Below are 23,096 nucleotides of genomic sequence, written 5' to 3'. Positions count from 1 at the left end.
ACGCCCACTTTGTTTATACAACGACCCCCTTTGAGATTTAGAGACTTCCAGGACTCATATCACTGCTTGGAAAATCAGAGCAGAGTGTTTAATATCCAGTTAAGTGTGTGTGTTAATTTTTAATCAATAATTATTAATTATGTGTCTTTGATGTGAACTTCTCAACATGAGTTCTTATATGGATCTAAGCATTATTAATTAATTTGTTGAATCATAGGTGTTTTTTAAAAAATATATACTCTCTTTTAAATGTGTCCAGTAGATAAAGAAGCTAAAGTGCATGTTTTGATAACAGATGATATCAAAGGTGGGCTCCTTCTGGATGTTGGTTCAGGTCCAACTATTTACCAGGTGATGTCAGCTTGTGAGATATTCGACCAGGTGGTTATGAGTGACTACCTGGAGGTCAATTGTGCCCACCTGAAGAACTGGTTCCAGGACAATGGGAAGTGCAGCTTCGACTGGTCACCATTCTTCGTGAACGCCTGCAGGCTGGAGGGACGAGAGTATGTTTAACGTTTACTTTGTTTACTATTTTATCTGTGTTTAAATACATGACATTTATCATTCGATAAAAGTCTGTTTATTGAAAATGTAATTTATGTAATGTTCATTCAGGCCCTCAGCCATAAAGGACAAAGCAGCACGACTCAGGAAAGTGATGAAAGACATCGTCCACGTGGACGTCCACCTCCCTCAGCCTGTGAGTGCTGAGGTGGTTCCACCTGAAGGAGCTGACTGCATTCTCAGCTTCTGTCTGGATGCTGCCTGCCTCAACCTGGCCACCTATTCTGTAGCCTTGTCCAATGTTCTATCTCTGCTGAAGCCTGGTGGTCACTTTCTGATCATGGGTACATTAGAGATGAACTATTATGATGGCGGTCCAGGAGCAAAACTCCCTACTTACTCATTCACTGAGGCTGATATCTGTAAGCTACTCAGTCAGAGTGGTCTCAGCCTGGTTAGACTGGAAGTTTTCCCACTACCAACAAAGCAAGAGAAAACCGATGATTGCAGAGCAATTTATTTTGCAAAAGCCAAAAAGAACTGAAGCAAAAGTAACAGAAAGTGTAGGTTCAGAGGAAATTGGAGTCAGTTTGTTTAATCTTGTTCATGGTTTAGTTGAACTGATTTGGCTTTACTTAAGCAAGTACCTGGCACCCATCCAGCCTTCAACATTCCACATATTATATTATACACTTCTTTGAACATAGATCAGCCCAGAATAATACATATGTGACATAATGGATCCAGGCTTAAAAGGGTACTTTCAAGTGTTCTGAAGACTAAATAAACACATACAATCTATTTCCTGCTCCTGGTTTTCTGTTTTCACTGCATTGCCACATCATCCAATTGTCTTCAACTGCTGAATCCTGGCTCTCTGTACTAAAGATAGATAAAGTCACAACTTTCTTAAAGACCCATCTCATTTGAAATTTACACAATTGAAGGTGTTTTAAGCCATCAGAACGAAAAAGACCCAGAGAAGATTTACAGAGGTTTTTCTGGGGCCTACTATAGGTGATACCCTGTACCATCGATTCTGACAACACCGAATGATACAGTTGTGAATGATGATCCATAAGGGATTAAGTCGGGTGTAACAGATGTGGTCAGACGGTCTTTCTTTTTCTTTCATTTTCAGACTCTGGAAAATATGAAAAATAAAATAAACTTTCCTCCAGATGGTCCACACGATCTCCCATTCACAGGCTTCGATTGTATGTGCAGGACAACAACATTACAGATTAATTCAAAATAATAAACATTACAATTGTACGCTCTCCTACATATAAATATACATACATATAAACAGCACCATCTACAGGATAAAACTAAACAGAGTCAAAGTGTTGATGAAGCCATTAATACGTCATAATGGAGTCTCGTAACCTCTCGTTCGCCCAGATTTCAGAGCAACTTTATAAAGTAATAAGTGTAAAACATGGTCATGATGAGGAACTTACTGCATATTGGAGAGAAGAACATTTACTACATGACACCAGAGTCGATCAGTAGTCGAGATAAAGCTCTTCAATGTTTCTACCTTCATGGTGAAGTAAACTTTAGTGAACTTTTGTTCATTTTTGTGCAGCTTTTAACCACAAGAGCAAAGAGCATGTGCATCAGAAGTACAAGAGGAAGCTGGCCATGTTCGAGGAGACCTGTGAGCTGATTCTCTACTTGAACCATGATGTCAGGATACAAGCTCGTGGAAGAACGACGGATGGACTTTGAATTGAAGCTGAAGAGGTTCCTGGTCTTGGGTGAAGGAACGACAGCTCACGGCCAGCAATAGTCACCACTGACCCAGAGGTTCGTCCTGAATGTTGTTCAGTTCATGTTGTATTTAAAGTCAAAAAAGCATTGATATACATTTAAATCATTGTTTTCTCTCTTTTGATTCATCGTAGATTTGACAAAAGTCTGAACCACCTAACAACCAATCGCTTGTTGACATTCATTCTCACGACTCGTCCGACTTGTTTTGTGACGTCACTTCAAGCGTCGTGCGTGTCGTGATCGTCTCGCGGACGCATCGGAACGTCAAGGTGTGGCTTGTTTGTTCAACACAATGTTGGAGGGAAACACAAATGAATGTTTCATCTTGTTTGTTCAACACAATGTTGGAGGGAAACACAAATGAATGTTTCATCTTGTTTGTTCAACACAATGTTGGAGGGAAACACAAATGAATGTTTCATCTTGTTTGTTCAACACAATGTTGGAGGGAAACACAAATGAATGTTTCATCTTGTTTGTTCAACACAATGTTGGAGGGAAACACAAATGAATGTTTCATCTTGTTTGTTCAACACAATGTTGGAGGGAAACACAAATGAATGTTTCATCTTGTTTGTTCAACACAATGTTGGAGGGAAACACAAATGAATGTTTCATCTTGTTTGTTCAACACAATGTTGGAGAGAAACAAAAATTAATGTTTCATCTTGTTTGTTCAACACAATGTTGGAGAGAAACAAAAATTAATGTTTCATCTTGTTTGTTAACACAATGTTGGAGAGAAACAAAAATTAATGTTTCATCTTGTTTGTTAACACAATGTTGGAGTGAAACACAAATTAATGTTTCATCTTGTTTGTTCAACACAATGTTGGAGAGAAACAAAAATTAATGTTTCATCTTGTTTGTTCAACACAATGTTGGAGAGAAACAAAAATTAATGTTTCATCTTGTTTGTTAACACAATGTTGGAGAGAAACAAAAAATAATGTTTCATCTTGTTTGTTCAACACAATGTTGGAGAGAAACACAAATGAAAGTTTCTTCTTTTTTGTTCAACACAATATTGGAGAGAAACACAAATTAATGTTTCTTCTTTTTTGTTCAACACAATATTGGAGAGAAACACAAATGAAAGTTTCTTCTTTTTTGTTCAACACAATGTTGGAGAGAAACACAAATGAATGTTTCTTCTTTTTTGTTCAACACAATGTTGGAGAGAAACACAAATGAATGTTTCATCTTGTTTGTTCAACACAATGTTGGAGAGAAACACAAATGAATGTTTATTCTTTTTTGTTCAACACAATGTTGGAGAGAAACACAAATGAAAGTTTCTTCTTTTTTGTTCAACACAATATTGGAGAGAAACACAAATGAATGTTTCTTCTTGTTTGTTCAACACAATGTTGGAGAGAAACACAAATGAATGTTTCTTCTTTTTTGTTCGACACAATGTTGGAGAGAAACACAAATTAATGTTTCATCTTGTTTGTTCAACACAATGTTGGAGAGAAACACAAATTAATGTTTCATCTTGTTTGTTCAACACAATGTTGGAGAGAAACACAAATTAATGTTTCATCTTGTTTGTTCAACACAATGTTGGAGAGAAACACAAATTAATGTTTCATCTTGCTTGTTCAACACAATGTTGGAGGGAAACACAAATGAATGTTTCATCTTGTTTGTTCAACACAATGTTGGAGAGAAACACAAATTAATGTTTCATCTTGCTTGTTCAACACAATGTTGGAGAGAAACACAAATTAATGTTTCATCTTGTTTGTTCAACACAATGTTGGAGAGAAACACAAATTAATGTTTCATCTTGTTTGTTCAACACAATGTTGGAGAGAAACACAAATTAATGTTTCATCTTGCTTGTTCAACACAGTGTTGGAAAGAAACACAAATGAAAAGTTGTCACTAGTTTAAACTTTATAATATTCTGAGATCCAATGACAACACGTTTATACAAAACTAATATTCCTGGAATCATTTAGTTGGAATCAACAGCTGGTTAAGATTAACTTAAGATAATTGTTGCCACACTTTTCCAACAAGTAGATGTTTATCTTCAACAATAAAACAAAGAGGTTATTTCAGGAAGACTCTAAAAAGTGACTTTATTCCCAGAGATTATACTGTTTCGATAGAAAAATAAAACAAACGTAAAGTTTCTGTGCAGTGTGCACGAGTCGCCAGTAGATGTAGCTGTAGTCCATATGATGTTTTTTTTTTGTTTTTTTTAAGGACTACAAAGTTTTAAATTACGCTATTTTACGACGCAGTATAAGGTTCACCCAAAGCTATTTTATTTGTTTTACTATGGGAGTAAAGTTGTAAATTAATAAATAAATAATAACGAGATTAAAGTCGTATAAAATACTTTATTATGAGAATAAAGTTGTACAAAATACTTTATTACGTTATTAAAGTCTTTCAAATCATTTCTTACGATATTAAAGTCGATCAAATAAATTTATTACGATATTAAAGTCGATCAAATAAATTTATTACGATATTAAAGTTGTATAAAATAATTTATTACGAGATTAAAGTCGTATAAAAATACATTTATTACGAGATTAAAGTCGTATAAAAATACATTTATTACGAGATTAAATTCGTATGAAAATACATTTATTACGAGATTAAAGGCGTATAAAATACATTTATTACGAGATTAAAGTTGTATAAAAAATACATTTATTACGAGATTAAAGTCCTATAAAATACATTTATTACGATATTAAAGTCGTAAAAAAAACACTTTATTATGGGATTATAGTCGCTAAAATACATTTGTTACGAGATTAAAGTAGGTAAAATACATTTATTTCGAGATTAAAGCTGTATAAAACACTTTAATAACAAATTATATTCCTACGTCAAATCTCTTAATAAATAGATTTTATACAACTTTAATCTCATAATAAATAGATTTTATACCTCTTTAATTTCATAATAAATAGATTTTATATGTCTTTAATCTCATAATAAATACATTTTAAACTATTTTAATCTCATGATAAAATACTTTCAGTGGCTACAATACTCAGTTGTACTATTACGATCATATTCAATATTAGAATATTTAACATGAAAGAACCAGTTGATATAAAAAAATAAATGAAAAGTTCATCAATCATTTGTTCCCATAATGACAGGAGCCGTGATGGTTAGAAAATAGATTTAATCTAGTGATGACAGAGATACAGGTCCAGTACTGCTCAGCTGTAGAAAGACTTGCTCCGGCAGCTGTTTGACAGCCTTACACGACAATAACTGAAGTCACATCAAGTGATCAACAAGCCATTCATATGTTTTATGTATACAAAGCAGTATAAAACAAGTACAACAATGGACAACAAGGTGTAAACATTTGTGTGTATATGTGCTTCTTCATGACGCCAGCGTCACCACGAGTCGGATCAACCGCTGCTGCCTCGGTCCAGGCAGTTCAGGAAGTAAAAAAAAAGTTCAAATAACTCCTTTGAGTAGTTTAGGCTAAGAACTCTATGTATGCGTACAAATAACTGCAGACCAGCGCCACTTACTGGACAGTCTTAGCAGAGCACCGTGTGGACATTCCTCCAGGTCACTCTGTTGGTCCGTGTGAGGTTGAAGTAACGAGGCACGGCGGCTTCAGTAACGACCCGGGATGAGGAGAGTCTCCTACTTTGGACAGAGCTTGTGGTTCCTGTGGACGACCACATCCTCAGGCAGAGTCTCCACGAGTCCCCATGTGTCCCTTTGAGTCCCCATGAGTCCCCATGAGTCTCCATGAGTCTCCATGAGTCCCCATAAGTCCCCATGAATCCCCGTAGGTCCTCATGAGTCCCCGTAGGTCCCCATGAGTCCCTGTAAGTCCCCATCAGTCCCTGTAGGTCTCCATGAGTCCCCGTAGGTCTCCATGAGTCCCCATAGGTCTCCATGAGTCTCCATGAGTCCCCGTAGGTCTTCATGAGTCCCCATAAGTCTGTGTAAGTCCCTGTAAGTCTCCAGCTCGGAGCTCAAGTGCAGGAAAAGTCGCCGGCTTCAAGTTCATGCCGGCGTGCTGGGAGTTTGTCGTTCCAGGATCTCACGTCTTCCTGGCGTCTCACTTGTCTTCTGAAGAAAGCTGCTCCAACAGGGGGTTTCCCTCGCTCTCCGGGGTTTTGACGCTGTCGGTCCTCACGATGCAGGTGGGCCGGTGCAGGTTGAGCATCACCATGAGCTGCTGCCTCTCGAGCCGGAGCTCCTCGATCTGAGCCTTCAGGTCTGAGTTCACCATCTCCAGACGCTCCGATTCCTGGGATCAAGATCAACGACACTGTGAGATTCTATAAGAGGTTTGAGCTGAACCATTGCATTTGACATATCATCGCGTACGTGTGTGTATGTAACTGATTGTGTGTGTATTTGTAAGTAAGTAAGTAAGTAAGTAAGTAATTTGTATTTATATAGCGCTTTTCCAGACCAGGGTCACAAAGCGCTTAAACAATCAAAACAATATTCACTAAAATATACTTAAAAGGTCAAGATAAAACTGTTCATGTATTTGGGTGAATATGTGTGTGTGTACATGTGTGTATTCGAGGGTATGTCTGTGTGTATTTGGGTGTGTATGTCTGTTTGTGAGTGATTGTGTGTGTATTTGTGTGTGTGTGTTTGTGTATTTGGGTGTGTGTGTACGTGTGTGCATACATGTGTGTGTGTCTGTTTGTGAGTGATTGTGTGTGTATTTGGGTGTGTGTGTACATGTGTGTACATGTGTGTAAACGTGCGTCATCATCATGTAACTTCTGACAGCAGCAGGTCATGTGACTGGTGAACTCACCCTTTGAAGAAAGTCTGTTCGCTCCTTCTTCTTGTTTCGACATCTCGCTGCTGCAACTTTGTTTTTCTCTCTTCTCCTCTTCCTCCTTTCTTCATCTTCATCCATCTGCGCAGCGAGACACAAGTCAGACAATCTTACATTTGACAAAAGTCAATACTTTGACCAACTAACAAACAGATAATTAAAACAATCATTAAATCTACCACTAGATGGTGCCTAACAAAACACTGTATAAATAGGGGATTTCTTTCTATGGAAGTATTTCATCATAATATTTAAGTTAGTAAGTAATATTTGAAGTGTTGAATTGAACATTTCACATTTTGAATTATTATTTGTTTAAAATAAAAACTTTCGTTTTTAATGTTAAATTAAGTTATATTCAATAGTTTTTATAAATAATGAAATTAAATATTTGCATATTGAATGAACATTTCAATAGTGAACTTCAAAATGATGAGGATGAAAAAATATGGAATTCAAAACATTTAATTTTGATCTAATTGATTTAGAATATCAAACTCCATGTGTAAAAATAATTCATTTATTTATAATAATAATATTATTAATTTATTTTTTAAATACTCAACTTTTTTAATTAATTAATTAATTAACTACCTTTTAATATAATTCGTTTTTTAATTAAATGTTAAATGTAACTTTTCAAGTAAAAACATTCTAGTGACTATATGTTTATTTTGCATTTTAATGATGGAAGTCGAGTTCATTCACGAGATTAAAACAACACAACATGTGTCTCCTCTGACGCTCACCTCAGTCTTTATTGACAGGGGTCTCTTCCCGAGCCGCCCCAGAAAGTGCAGAGGCGACAGCATGGAGCCCAGCTGCCTGAAGTCGGCCAGCTTGAGCTGGTCCGTGAGCGTGGTGGCCGAGATGCCCGCCAGCGGGCCCAGGCTGGGCAGGGAACCTGCCGCCAGCGAAGGGTCAGGTATCTGTCCAGGCATCATGTCCGACCCGGCCACCACCACCGCTGAGGAGGGAGAACACACACACGTTGAGAACACACACACACGTTGAGAACACACACACACTGTGACAGAGACTCACACAGAAACGATGAACAACTGGAGAAACATTCGAGACAAACTCTTGATGACCGACCGCTGACGTGACTAACCACCACATTTTCTTCTCGTATCCAACACACACTTCTCTCTGCTTGAACGACAAACACACTCCCACTGGATCCATCCGACAACTTTATCTTAAGATAATGACCAGTTCAAAGTACACAATGAATACAATAACTTCAATTAAAGTGAGACCATGGGCTACAATTTTAAATAAATAGCACTAAATATTGTGTGATTGTTTATTAACATGCAATTCTGTGTATGTATTTGTGTGTCTATGTGTGTGTGTTTGTGAGTGATTGTGTGTGTATTTGGGTGTGTCTGTGTTTGTGTTTTTGGGTGTGTGTACATGTATGTGTGTGTACATGTGTGTGTCTGTATGTGTGTGATTGTGTGTGTATTTGTGAGTGATTGTGCGTGTATGTGTTTGTGTGTGTGTGTGTGTGTGTGTGTACATGTGTATTTGGGTGTGTGTACATGTGTATTTGTGTGTGTGTGTACATGTGCGTTTGTGTACGTGTGTGTATGCGTGTCTGTATGTGTGTAAACTTGTGTGTGTACGTGTGTGTGTATTTGTGTGTGATTGTGCATGTATGTGTTTTTGTGTGTGTATTAGGATGTATAGGTATATAGTATTTATTAATACGCAATTCTAAAGTCATTATTAATGTATTTTAATGTATTTTATTTTATTTTATTAATCTATTGATTGTTATATTGTGTAATATTGTGTAATGTTGTGTAAAGCCACCACAACAAACTCCTGTGTGTTTACAAAATTGTAAAACACATGTAACGATATTGAAGAGAACAGAAACAAAAGAAAAATGTATCAAATGAAAATAAGAAAGTGTGTTTTTAGGAGCCGGGGTCAGGCCGGGACAATAAAAGGTCAACGACGGTTCTGGTGAGAAGTATTGAAATCAGAGCAGCCTCTGGTTCCACCTCCAAACCTTCTCCAAAGATCTGGGCTAGCTCTAGACTTTCTGACCACTTTTACTTCCACGTAATGAGAGAGGAATGAAGGAGCGAGAGGAGAAAAAGGAGAACTTGTGCAGAGCCTGAAGGAAGTGACGGGAGGACCCAGAACTTTTTCTGTCAAGAGCCAAAAAACATCTGATGGCATAACAAAGAACAAATGTTGGGAGTGGAAAGAGTGAGTCGATGCTGCTGAAAACAAGAGTTTTTCGTTATTGCTGAAGGAAACGTAGATGTGAGGGCAGAAGTCACGTTGAAAGAGCTTCTTAGGTAACAGTAAATATCTTTATGACCTTCTGAGGTCACGCCTGGATACAGTGGAAAATGTGTCGATGAAACAATGTTATGTTGTTCAGAGGTCAGTAGGTGGCACCATCACTTTAAAAATTATGTTTCATTAGAACAAAACAAATGTGTGTACTTGTGTGTGTGTGTAAGTGATTGTGTGTGGGTGTATTTGTAAGTGATTGTGTATGTATTTAGGTGTGTGTGTGTGTATCTGTGTGTATACATGTGTGTGTATGTGTGTGTGAGTGATTGTGTGTGTGTTTGTGTGTGTATTTGGGTGTATATATGTTTGTGTAGGTGCGTGTGTCTATGTGTGTGTTTGTAAGTGATTACGTGAGTGTGTATTTGTGTGTCTTTGTAATTGATTGTGTGTGTATTTGTGTGTTTTCAAGAGATGATGACACATCACTACCATTTAGTGGACTCTGAAGATAATAATGAAAGTGTTTCATGAAGCTTCATCGACACATCACTACCATCTAGTGGACTCTGAAGATAATGACAGTGTTTCATGAAGATTCATCAACACATCACTACCATCTAGTGGACTCTGAAGATGATGACACTGTTTCATGAAGCTTTATCGACACATCACTACCATTTAGTGGACTCTGAAGATAATAATGAAAGTGTTTCATGAAGCTTCATCAACACATCACTACCATCTAGTGGACTCTGAAGATAATGACAGTGTTTCATGAAGATTCATCAACACATCACTACCATCTAGTGGACTCTGAAGATGATGACAATGTGTCATGAAGCTTTATCAACACATCACTACCATTTAGTGGACTCTGAAGATAATAATGAAAGTGATATATGAAGCTTCATCGACACATCACTACCATCTAGTGGACTCTGAAGATAATGACAGTGTTTCATGAAGATTCATCAACACATCACTACCATCTAGTGGACTCTGAAGATGATGACAATGTGTCATGAAGCTTTATCAACACATCACTACCATTTAGTGGACTCTGAAGATAATAATGAAAGTGATATATGAAGCTTCATCGACACATCACTACCATCTAGTGGACTCTGAAGATAATGACACAGTTTAATGAAGCTTCATCAACACATCACTAGTTAAAAGCCTCAGTCGTGGAAAAGCAACAAGTTATTGCTAAAGATCTCCTGAAGGCGTCCAGAACACATGTTCTTAATAAGAGCCGTCGACTGAGATACAACTCAAGTTCTAACGAGTCACACTTTATCGTTACTTCCTGAGACTTTACACGTTATCGGTAACTGTGTGGTTTGACAAAAGTATTTGAAAACACTTCGGCTCGGATCATCTGCCGCGCCCGGGACGACAGAACAAGATGGATGATATCAGCGAGTCACTGGTCCCTGGAGCGCCGCAGCTGGACCTCCACAGGTCTGGGCGCGGGTCGGACAAAGCCCCTCACATTCTGGGCCAACAAAGATGTGCATTGTGCCGCTGCTCAGAAACAGCTGACTCTGCTGGTGGCTGGAGTCGCTGACAGCCGAGACCTCCACCATAAACTCACTTTTCATTTCTGCTGGTTCTTGCCAGGACCAAGAGAAGAGTTATGTAACTGTTCTAATGTGCTCCACCCTACTTATGGGATGGTTTGTGTTTTTACAGTTGGACCAGAGTTGACTTTCAACCGCATTGAAACATCTAAATCGAAGCCTCTGCTGCTGGGATTCTAACCATTTGAAGAGACGCTCAAAGTGAGTCTTATTGCCTTAAAGTGTAGTTCAACTAAACTTCACTCTTGTCGACTCATGTTGATTATCTTCAGAGTAATGTGTTTTTTTTAGAGTTCTAGACAAACATGTTTGTTCATTTTAATGTAGCGACTTGAGCTCAGTTGTCTTCGTCTTTGTCCAAAAAGACACTTAAAAACATCCAAATACCTCCGTACTGCTCGTCTGTACGACACTCTTGACAAGAGGAGAATTGATCAGAAAATATTGAATATTTTTAATTTATTGGATTTAACTGGGTCAAGGTGACTCGAAGGCCCTAAAACACATGTGTTTGTTGTATCAACTTGGTCACCTTGACCCAGAGACAACACGGGCGTGTTTGTTGTATCACATGGGTCACCTTGACCCAGCAACAACACAGGCATTAAGCAAACATTTTTGTCTCTAACTCTAAAAAGAACACATTAGTGTAGGTGTGTGTATTTGGGTGCATATGTGTGTGTGTGTTTGTGAATGATTATGTGTGTATTTTGGTGTGTGTGTGTATGTGTGTGTGTGTACATGTGTGTTTGTGTGTGTGTGTGTGTGAGTGATTGTGTGACTATGTGTGTTTGTATTTAACTTTTATACGGTAATGTTCACCTTATATTAAAATCCACATCTTCAGTCAGTAACATGCAGATTTTGACAGGTTTTAATCGTGTAAGAGAAAATATTGAAACCTATGACTTTAAGGATTTGAATTGGGTCAAGGTCAAATGTGAAAGGAGCCACAAACACAGGAGTTCAGCAGGACTGGCGGTCAATCTTGAAACAAAGGCATTTTAACAAACGTTACAGTAATAACTGAGTGAAGATCAAACCGAGTCAAAGGTGAATGAAGACACAATGTTTCCACACTTGAGCATGTCCTGCAGGATGGTCTTCAGATTACACCGTCCAAATATATCAACTCTTAAACGACCGCGGCTGAAGTTCTTCATCCGAGTCAATGTTTTCCTGAGCGTGCATACCTGCGCTCCTTCAAACCAGTTCCATATGACTGCAAACCTGCATGATTGATTCCAAGGACAGGTCGCTGTGTGGAGCTAGTGTCCAACCAGGCATTTTATTATTTAATTCCCCCTCTCGCTCCCTCCCTCTCGCCGCCGCATGTATGCAGCCATTTACACTGCACTTGGCAGCAGCCTGTTGTTTTTGCAGGAGAGGAAAAGAACAAGACAGCTCTGCTCAAAATCTCACTCGGAACAAAATCGCCTCTCACTGAACCCTCAGGAGAGCTGCAGGAACTGAAGGTGCAGGACAGACCACGACACTGCTGATGCTCACCAGCTCGTCCTTCTTGCCAAATATAGACGCCGATGATATCCCTGACACTTCTGGGGATTCACTTCTGGTCATTAAACGTTTAAAGGCTCAAACAAATGAAGACGAATCAAGAAGTTAGTTAAGATTATAGAGTCAAAGTTTGACGATAAAAGACTTAAGACTTAAGATATTTAAGTTAAGTTTTTCTATTGTGAGCTCGTAATGGGTGAGCTTGATATAGACGTTACGTTAGATATTTTAGTTTACAAAAAGTCAGACTTCTGTTTGAAAAAAAAATAGGTTTCAATAGAATACTACTAATGATATGGCAATACGATACATATCAGGATACAGTTACTGGGATACGATACATAGTAATACTGTAGTAACAAGGATATATTTAGTATAAGTATTGTGGAGTACTTGACTCTGGTGTTGTGTTAGTGAAGTAACAAGTATATATGTGTAGTATTGTCGAGTACTTGACTCTGGTGTTGTGATAGTGTAGTAACAAGTATATATGTGTAGTATTGTCGAGTACTTGACTCTGGTGTTGTGATAGTGTAGTAACAAGTATATATGTGTAGTATTGTCGAGTACTTGACTCTGGTGTTGTGATAATGTAGTAACAAGGATATATGTGTAATATTGTCAAGTACTTGACTCTGGTGTTGTGATACTGTAGTAACAACGATATATGTGTAGTATTATCGAGTCCTTGACTCTGGTGTTGTGATAGTGTAGTAACAAGAATATATTTGTAGTATTTTCGAGTACTTGACTCTGGTGTTGCAGAATTTACAGACCACATGACTCTCGACGAAGTTGTAACTGCTTTCATTTGTTTTCAAACCAAAATATGTCCAAACATCAGCTTTAAAAGCTGCTGGACTCAGTGTATCCTCTTGTCCCTAGTCAACCCCTCATTCTTCCGTTAGCTGTGGAGGACGCAATGACTGTTGCCATCCAGTGGCCGGAAGTTTAATTGCAACACAAACATGAACAAACACAGTATGTCATATCATATAATGCCATAAACTTAAAAAAACATCAACAATATGGTTCTGTTAAATATCGATAAGTTATTGTGAAAAAATAGAGATATTAGTTTGTATCGGTATATTCCTATCATCTTCTTCTTTTGATTAAGCTTAAATGTTAATACATCAATGTCTATAATAATATAAAAAGCAATACAAATGCAAACACATATTTCATTTTAAAGAATATTCAAAGATTGAAAATCTGTTTTTAAAGCATAAAATGTCGCATGTGGATAAATACTATGTTTTAAAGTAAACATAGCTTTTATTAGCTTGAGCAATATTTTTTTAAAGATCTGGATGTTTTTTAAATAGTTAACCTCATTGATTTTTCTTAAATGAAAAAAAGACATTGATCAGAGCTCAAAAAGAGCAATAATAATAAAATGACAGAATCGTTCCATGAGCCCGACAGGCAGCTGACAAAAGTTCTCAGGTTTCCCCCCCGGGTTTATTTATTTTTTACTTCCTTAAGAGGATGTAGAAAAGGTTTCACGATTGTGATGATTTGAGTGGCTCAGAATCTGTGGACGGTATAGGCAGCCACAGCCAGCCCAAACACGGCGCTGCCAACACATACACTTGAAGTCCGTCGCAGAGACTGGTTTATTGTCTGCACGACGTCACGGCAGGAAAACACGGCCGGAGGCTTCTGAGGAAACAAGCAGGTGGAATCTTGATACGTGAAGATCACGAGACACGTTATTGAGTCACCATTCATTCCATTTCAACTTGTAAACTACTCCGCAGATGTGATTTTTTTATTGTTATGCAACTGTGACCGTCACCAGTCAACCCTCAGAATGCTGAAATAAACCTTGAGCTATGCAATATGTATTTATTCTATGTATAACATATTGCACTATTTTTTTAACTTATTTATATTTACACTTTTATATACATTAATTATGATGTGCAATATTTAAAAAAAAAAAGGTATTTATTCTGTTTATACTTTATTGCACAATTTTTAACTTGTTAATATTTATATTTATACTTTTTATACATACATTCACTCTGCTGTGTTTTTTAACAGTTGCCAAGCAACACAATTTCATTGCCAGTTTCACTGCTGTGTTTTTTTCTGTGCAATGACAATAAAAGAAAGTCTAAGTCTAAAGAGTCGCCTCTGCTGGGAAATGAAACCACCAGAGTCTCACACCAGAGTCTCACACCAGAGTCTCACACCAGAGTCTCACACTAGAGTCTCACACCAGAGTCTCACACCAGAATCTCACACTAGAGTCTCACACTAGAGTCTCACACTAGAGTCTCACACCAGAGTCTCACACCAGAGTCTCACACCAGAGTCTCACACTAGAGTCTCACACCAGAGTCTCACACTAGAGTCTCACACTAGAGTCTTACACCAGAGTCTCACACCAGAGTCTCACACTAGAGTCTCACACCAGAGTCTCACACTAGAGTCTCACACCAGAGTCTCACACCAGAGTCTCACACCAGAGTCTCACACTAGAGTCTCACACCAGAGTCTCACACTAGAGTCTCACACCAGAGTCTCACACCAGAGTCTCACACCAGAGTCTCACACTAGAGTCTCACACTAGAGTCTCACACCAGAGTCTCACACCAAAGTCTCACACTAGAGTCTCACACTAGAGTCTCACACCAGAGTCTCACACCAGAGTCTCACACCAGAGTCTCACACCAGAGTCTCACACCAGAGTCTCACACCAGAGTCTCACACTAGAGTCTCACACTAGAGTCTCACACTAGAGTCTCACACTAGAGTCTCACACTAGAGTCTCACACCAGAGTCTCACACCAGAGTCTCACACCAGAGTCTCACACTAGAGTCTCACACTAGAGTCTCACACCAGAGTCTCACACTAGAGTCTCACACTAGAGTCTCACACTAGAGTCTCACACCAGAGTCTCACACCAGAGTCTCACACTAGAGTCTCACACCAGAGTCTCACACCAGAGTCTCACACTAGAGTCTCACACCAGAGTCTCACACTAGAGTCTCACACTAGAGTCTCACACTAGAGTCTCACACTAGAGTCTCACACCAGAGTCTCACACCAGAGTCTCACACTAGAGTCTCACACTAGAGTCTCACACCAGAGTCTCACACCAAAGTCTCACACCAGAGTCTCACACTAGAGTCTCACACTAGAGTCTCACACCAGAGTCTCACACCAGAGTCTCACACTAGAGTCTCACACCAGAGTCTCACACCAGAGTCTCACACTAGAGTCTCACACTAGAGTCTCACACTAGAGTCTCACACTAGAGTCTCACACCAGAGTCTCACACCAAAGTCTCACACCAGAGTCTCACACCAGAGTCTCACACTAGAGTCTCACACTAGAGTCTCACACCAGAGTCTCACACTAGAGTCTCACACCAGAGTCTCACACCAGAGTCTCACACCAGAGTCTCACACTAGAGTCTCACACTAGAGTCTCACACCAGAGTCTCACACCAAAGTCTCACACCAGAGTCTCACACCAGAGTTTCACACTAGAGTCTCACACTAGAGTCTCACACTAGAGTCTCACACCAGTCCAACCAATAACTAGACGATGTTTGATGATGACAACAATAACAAACAAGATTTGGTTTGACGACGACAACATGTCAGAATGACTCGTCACAGAGGTGACACCACGTTCACCACGTAATAACTAAATATTCCATAGACACAAGCACAGAAAACACAAGCACAACATGACTCCAGGATTCTTCTCTTCATTCCCCACTTAACCAATATCTGTTCCAGCCTCTCCTCTTGGTTCCTCCATGTCATTGAGCCCAAATATTTGCCTCTCCCTTCTACGGACTTTCCTTCTTCGCTCTGTTGCTAAAAGGGCCTCATTATATACAAGAGCCACAGAAGTAAATGTTGTGAAAGGTCAATAGCAGATATTTCATAAAAGTCTTATTTATTTTTTTAGATTTTCCTTTATTGTCATTGCACAGAAAACACAGCAGTGAAACTGGCAACGAAATTTCGTTGCTTGGCAGCCGTTAAAAAACACAGCAGAGTTGATGTATATATAAAAGTTTAAAATTGTGCAATATGTTATAAATAGAATAAATTCATAATATTTTAAATAATGCATATCTCAAGTTATATTTATGTGAATTCATTTCACTTTAAATACATTTTATCTAAAGAGTTTCATTGGGAGAGAACATTTTCTATCTACAGGGTGTATTTTTTTGGTAAGAATTATGGTCAAAATATGTAAAATGTGATGTTTTTCAAAAACATTTTGAGGAACAAAAAATATTCACGTACAGTATTACAGCCACTCTATAGGAGAAGGTAGAAGGTTGTGTCTCCATATAGTGACTCTTAAAAGTTTAAAATAAAATATAAGTTAATTAATTAAAATAATAATATTATTAAAAATAATGTGTATTATCAAAGTTTCTTCCGGTGAGTGGAGAAGGACACCCTGGACAGGACGCCAGTCTGTCTCAGGACACACAGAGACACACAGACACTCAAACCTACGGACAATTTCCCCAAGTTCTCAATCAACTTCTGTATGCTTTTGGACTGTGGGAGGAAACCAGAGTTCCCGGAGTAAACCCACGCAACAACTGGATAGGCTCCAGCCCCCCCGAGATCCCAATAAGGGAAGAAGCGGTAGAAAATGAATGATTGAAAATGGGATGATATTAATGGCAAGTTATTTTGTTCCATTTTATAGTTTCACTTGCAACGTACATGTACAAATAAATACAAGCAAAAGGCCAGACTTTGCTGCTCCATTTCAAGACTACACTTCCCCAGGTAGTCGTCACTCTGGTGACCAGCATCAGACCAGATCCTAGTTTGTTTTAATCTCAGAAAAATCCAGTATTTCAACGATTAAATAAATGTTTTTAAACCTTCAAAAGGAAACTCCTTTAATGCTTCATCTACCGAACAGATTCCTCACACCATGAAACCTCATCTCTCCATCTACGGTTGAATTCAAGCCTCTTTTTTGTTTCCCTTAAAAAATCTGGGTAATTTTCCTTCTGCTTTTCTCATCAGCGGCCAGCGGCGGAGGATTAGTGGTCAGCGTGAGATGACGCGAAGGCGTCACTGGGCTCTCGCCGTCGCGCAGAGACGCCAAATGCACAAGTTTCAGCCTCAAAACAAAGACACTTACACAGGCCAGCGCTGTGGGCACTTTTTTCAGACCTCGCTGTGGACAGAGGAGCTCAGGCCAAAGGGTGTGGAGAGGAAATGTCATGTATTAGCTCAAAAATACAAAACCCCCTATTTTGGCCGACGCCCAAAACTAATCCAGAGCCACCAGTGAAGCGTAGAAGGCGTGTGTGTAACGTTTGCTTAGGTGTAGACAGAACATCCTACACATGTATCAACCGTGCGCTGGATTCTTTCTTTTTACATCCACATGTATCCATTTCCTGAGTCACTCCTGAGGACGATTTGCAGTTCTGTGGAATTCTTCTCTATACCGACTGCCAGGAGAAAGACTTGAGGCCCCATTATCCTCGTCCCCTATAGAGACGGTGCAAGGACTGTAGGGTGGTTTCAGGGAGGGGGGGGTTTAAGGATCCAATTATCAGTTTCATACCCACTAAAACACTCTTCTTGTGACTCAACAAAGAGCCCTGTGTGTTTTTTTAAAAACATATAGATTTGTATGGAACGACCGTTGCTTCAAAGAGCTGGACCGTGACCTTCGCTGCAAGTCATGCAAACTCACAAAAGTACTACAAGCTACATTCTAGTCAAGTGTACCTTGTGACGGATCATGTGATCCGAAAAAAGCTCCTATGTTCTTCAGAACCAACAATGAGAGCAGGGGCTTCGGGCCAAGGCACGCTCTGGCAGACTCTGGCCAAGGTCTCAGCAATCATCATTACAGCCTCAGACGCAGCTCTGTGTTGAGTTTCAAGCGTTTCGCAATCCTCGGAGGAAACCAGGGAATTTGGCAGCGTCTGTCTCGAGGACACGAATGTCCAAATATACGGTATCAGCATTCCTCTCACTCTCATTATATTTCCAGCAGAAGGACAAGACACAGACGTGGGTGGAGCAGGAATAATGAGTGTTGTGATCACGCAGCGGTCATTTCTGGTCAATAACCTCGCTGCGATTGTTAGTGTGGGAGTTAAAGAACAGAAGTTTGTTTTTCACTGCAGCTTTCATTTCTTCTTTACGTGAGCAGGCCACGTCTCAACTCCAAGTCCAAAACAATTCACTAAAGTGCTCTAATGGAACAATTCCTCTTCTCATGTGAGGCAGAAAACGACATTTCTCATGATTCTTTGACTGAATTCTGGTCTAAAAGTGGTATCGGAGACCTCAGAAAATGAAAAACAAAGATCTTTTTGTTGCTTCACCTAATGTTGAGAATGAGAAACAGATGTTAAGTGAAGAGAAAATGCTATTGGATTAGTCAATGTAACACGACCCCTCCTGTGTCCGGTGCATTTATAAATGCAAAAATACATTTTTAATGTAGTATTACGTGCTTCAACGTGTATATTTATTTTGTTTTACCATCAAAATTGATTTTATTTTTTTCAATTTAAAAAAAAATTAATAATAATGAATAACATTTACGTACTTTAACATACCACATAGTTCTGGCTTCTTGAATTGACATCACAAACTTATAAACTACTGCCGAAACCAAAATCCCGAGCAGGAAAGTTCCTGCACATTTGATTTGGATTTAGCGGAACTTATGAATAGAGTCACTACAACACATACAGGTAGTAGTAACTTTTTACCTTCTCTCGTGAATGACAGTTGAAAAGGTGAAGGTTACCATCCTACATTGTTAACATTATTCATGTTCATCTTCATTATTCTATTCTAGTGTTTATGTTTTATGTGTTGTGCTACTTTATTTCGGGGGGGGGGGGGGGGGGGGTTGAAAGAGGCTACACCTTAAAATGTATACACTTATGGACTCTTACTCTTTCTCAGTAGCATTGTTGTGTCTAAAAATAATAATTCTTTGAAAGTGGCCTCACATTTTGACGTGATCTGCCTCGACCTGTGTCGCCGACTTAAGTTGGTAAAACAACATTTGTCATCTTCTGCTCTGGGAGTAGTTTGGCCTCCATGTGCTGCAGTGTAGAGCATGTGCAGGAGTAGAGAACTGCTGAATTAATTACAGACTGCAGTCAAAGTACAGACTTTCTTCAGGACAAATCCAAAGACAAAGCACCTGCAGATTTATTCAGCACATGATGGTCTTATTCATTTTTTACTTTGTGATTATTGGCACGACTCCTGCAGGTCACACACTTATATTTGCCTCTGGGTGGTCCTTTATTATAACTTTTTTATTCTCCACCTTCACGTCTGGATTAGACTCTGGGCTCAGACGCGGATTAAATGCTGCAGACAGATGTCAATAAAACATGTGGGGAGTTTGCAAATCCAGAGCAACACAAGTGCAATTTTTTGACATGTAAAAAAAAAAAATTGGCCAACCCCGGTTCAGAAAACGAGCTATAATGCAGCCTGTTGAAGCAACCACCACGATTACGTAACGTGCGGGTGTCACTTCAATGCCGTTTCATACTTTGTCCTTTTGAAATTTCCTCACTGGCTCACGTCAAGCAGACTCAAGCTCTGATTAAACAAGAGTCTTACAGTGTGTCGGAGCTCTTTTGTTGCTATAGAAGGCTGCCAGCTAAAGGTCAACCTTAGGGCTGACAGGAATGTTTTTCGGGGCAATCACAGAAACTGGCTGGTGAGACGAGAACCTCTTTTGAGAAAACAGCAACTCCAATTTTCAGGGTTTTTTGGGGGGCATCTGTAATTCTGGCTCTGCTGTGTGACTGGGTTGTTTCAAAACCAGATGGAAAGGCTTGTTGGGACTACAATGTCAGACTGATAATGTGATACCCACAGCAGTGAATAACTGCTTCTCCAGCGTTAGTCCTGCTCGCCTGCAATGCGTCTGCTGTCTATTCAGTTCAGAGAGGTGCAGCTCGGCTCCCTCCGGAGACACTGGAAGGCATTTCGACTTAAAATAGACCCAGTGCGCCTACGTCCAGCCTCGTAGCCCCTGTCGGCCTAGTGCCGCTCGTCAGCTTGTCAGCCTTTCCCCATTAATCCACTGCAGCATTCCATTTACGCAGAAGCCATCCTGTGGATGTGCCCGGGCAGGCACTCGGGCATTTAAACCCATTGCAAAACATGCTCGTTCTGATGTGCGTGCAAGTTACATACAAAAGGAAACAGGCATGACGATCAGACGGACGCATGCCTCGCGCGGCACCGCGGAGTATGTATGCAGGCGGTAAAGCAGCATGAACTCAAAACACAGGAAAACACTGAACTTGTGAACTTTCATCTCGTACAACCAAACCACACTAGTCTGCCATATTTCTAAATACATGATTGTATCCAGATAGTTCACCCAATTTTAAACTTCTCTCAGTAATCTGTTCTTTTTTAGGGTTTTAGACAAAAATGTTTGTTCATTTTAATGAAGCGACTGGAGCTCAGTTGTTTTATCCTTCATCTTCGTCCAAAAACTTTTCCAATTATGGCTGAACTTTAACTCAACTTAATGACAAATCACAAGCATGGAAAACTAAAATGTTACTATGGTAGTTTTACTATCCCACTTAATGAAAGAAAATCCAGTAAAAAAAACAAGTTAAGCAAAAACATTTTGGTAACCAGCAACTAAAGTTCTGTTTCTCTATTTCTTATTCTGTGTTTTATCTTATTTCATTATTTTACTCCAACACCACAAGATACACCTTTGTTGCGTTTACAACACTGGCAACAAAAGTTCTAATGCAACAAGAAATAAATCTTATTTCCCGGACTAAAATACATTTGAAGACAGAAAAGATGACAAGAACGATGTGTTGTGCAGCATTTGACGGACACCAGGTTCAGTAGAAACACTTACTTAGAGGAACCCTGACCGTCGTCTTCTGTCAATGATGCAGCAGTATCTGGACGCTGTAGAAACACGTGTAAGTCTGACATCCATCCATAATTCTCTTCACACCAGAGGCTACTACGACCGCCTTTTTAAATCGGGACTAAATCGGGCTGTAGGTGTGAATCAATGAATGACTGGTTGTTGACTCGTGTGGTCTGACAACCTTACGTGAAGCTGGAATAAGTTTCAACCTTCTCTGACGACAACACGAGAAGAAGCAGGAACGATAATATCGTGAAAGATATATATCATATTATACTTTATCTCACGTATAAGATTTTCTTGTTCGCAACAAGGAGGAAGAGAATCTTGTTATAACATGTATTACACAATAATTACATTAGAGATGAAATGAAAGCAAATGTAAAAATGACTCATTGATACATTTTTCAATATAATGCTGACAATAAATTAAACACCATTGTAGGCTCTTGGAAAAATATTGCAAGAACTCGGGTTTAACTAGAATCTCAATAGAAAATCTGGATGAAGTTTGATGCTGCGAGTTAGCTTAGCCTGCTAACAGGAGTGTGTGTGTGGGTTATGTAACACAACACACACACACACACTCTCCAGCAACTCATGTTTAGCGAACATTAAACTAGATCTACGAGAAACAGCGGGAAACGTTTATCCTGGGCAGGAATAACATGAGCTGCCAAGTCTTTTAATACCAAAGCATCGTTGCCACAACAGCTGTATAAACAAGACAACTAAAGATGGGAAAGTCACCTGGAAACTTTTTTTTTTTTACCTTTTTTTTACAGCAACAAAACAGATATATATATATATATATATATATATATATATATATATATATATATATATATATATGAAGAGTTTTGTCTCAGATGTGACAGTGATAAAAAAATGCTTAATAATTATATAAAAATGTTCGACATGTGTTGTAATTGAAGCAAAACAAGAGCCAAAATGGCGCCTCTCACCTGCCGTGCGCCCCAAAGATCCTCGGCGGGGGATGAGGTGAGCGAAGGTGCGGGTTCAGGACGAGGATGTGGGTCTATGGACTACCAGGACCCGTTGCATCAGCTCGCTTAAGTACGGAGCCGCTCGGGAGAGCAGGGGAATGCGGAAGTGCGGTCCCAGACGTAAGCATGGCTGAGAGGAGGAGTGTTTGTCTGCTCCGCCCTGGCAACCAGCAAACACACACTTGCACATGATGGACACACACAGAGGATAATATTTACCCGAGCTGGGAGACACACACAACCTGCCACTACAGTGAGAAACACATAATTTATTCAGACTCAACATCCAAGATCGAACCACAAAATTATACTTTCACGTTACAATCCATTTTATTAACCAAATCCCAATGTTTACTAATATTTATCTGTATATTCACTTTGATTTACGTGTAATTCATAGACATTAACATCGTATGATTCTATTATAATTATCAAAGTGGAGATTATTATTTCTGACAATTATCAACAATTATTTTTAAACCATTTTTTTGGTTTTGTTTTTCCAGCGATGATTTATACCTAAATGTTGTTATATTTGGATTATTCTTGTTTAGCTTTTGCTTTTACTTTTTACTTTCAAAGTTCTATCTATCTATCTATCTATCTATCTATCTATCTATCTATCTATCTATCTATCTATCTATCTATCTATCTATCTATCTATCTATCTATCTATCTATCTATCTATCTATCTATCTATCTATCTATCTATCTATCTATCT

General features: G+C 39.0%; 2 protein-coding genes across 3 annotated transcripts; one reads left to right on the top strand and one right to left on the bottom strand.

Annotated features, from left to right (window-relative positions):
* Positions 1–249: 249 nt before the first annotated feature.
* On the top strand, positions 250–1,051 carry LOC148067732 (phenylethanolamine N-methyltransferase-like). Its single transcript, XM_087806306.1, has 2 exons — positions 250–506; positions 619–1,051. The coding sequence occupies exons 1-2, from the start codon at positions 250–252 to the stop codon at positions 1,049–1,051; spliced, it is 690 nt and encodes a 229-aa protein (XP_087662432.1).
* A 4,378-nt stretch (positions 1,052–5,429) lies between these two features.
* Positions 5,430–22,470, bottom strand: jdp2b (Jun dimerization protein 2b). 2 transcript variants are annotated; one of them, XM_087805151.1, is made up of 5 exons: positions 22,333–22,470; positions 21,350–21,402; positions 7,846–8,063; positions 7,073–7,177; positions 5,430–6,544 (listed from the first exon to the last, which is right to left on the bottom strand). In XM_087805151.1, the coding sequence occupies exons 3-5, from the start codon at positions 8,038–8,040 to the stop codon at positions 6,353–6,355; spliced, it is 492 nt and encodes a 163-aa protein (XP_087661277.1). In that variant the 5' UTR covers positions 8,041–8,063; positions 21,350–21,402; positions 22,333–22,470; the 3' UTR covers positions 5,430–6,352. The 2 variants fall into 2 exon arrangements, with proteins under 2 accessions (XP_087661277.1, XP_087661278.1); XM_087805152.1 differs by lacking the exon at positions 21,350–21,402 and having other exon boundaries at positions 22,333–22,466.
* Between the last annotated feature and the right edge of the window lie 626 nt (positions 22,471–23,096).

The sequence above is a fragment of the Callionymus lyra genome, chromosome 13 (assembly GCF_982586985.1).
Source record: "Callionymus lyra chromosome 13, fCalLyr1.hap1.1, whole genome shotgun sequence".
In the NCBI taxonomy this organism is placed as follows: Eukaryota; Metazoa; Chordata; class Actinopteri; order Syngnathiformes; family Callionymidae; genus Callionymus; species Callionymus lyra.
This window is presented reverse-complemented; position numbering and strand designations above follow the sequence as displayed.

Coding starts and splice junctions, on each gene's coding strand:
- jdp2b (XM_087805151.1), bottom strand. CDS start 8,040: ATGATGCCTGGACAGATACCTGACCCTTCGCTGGCGGCAGGTTCCCTG. Junction 7,178..7,845: donor CCCTGTCAATAAAGACTGAG/GTGAGCGTCAGA, acceptor CTCGCTGCGCAG/ATGGATGAAGATGAAGAAAG. Junction 6,545..7,072: donor GAACAGACTTTCTTCAAAGG/GTGAGTTCACCA, acceptor TCTTGATCCCAG/GAATCGGAGCGTCTGGAGAT.
- LOC148067732 (XM_087806306.1), top strand. CDS start 250: ATGTGTCCAGTAGATAAAGAAGCTAAAGTGCATGTTTTGATAACAGAT. Junction 507..618: donor TGCAGGCTGGAGGGACGAGA/GTATGTTTAACG, acceptor ATGTTCATTCAG/GCCCTCAGCCATAAAGGACA.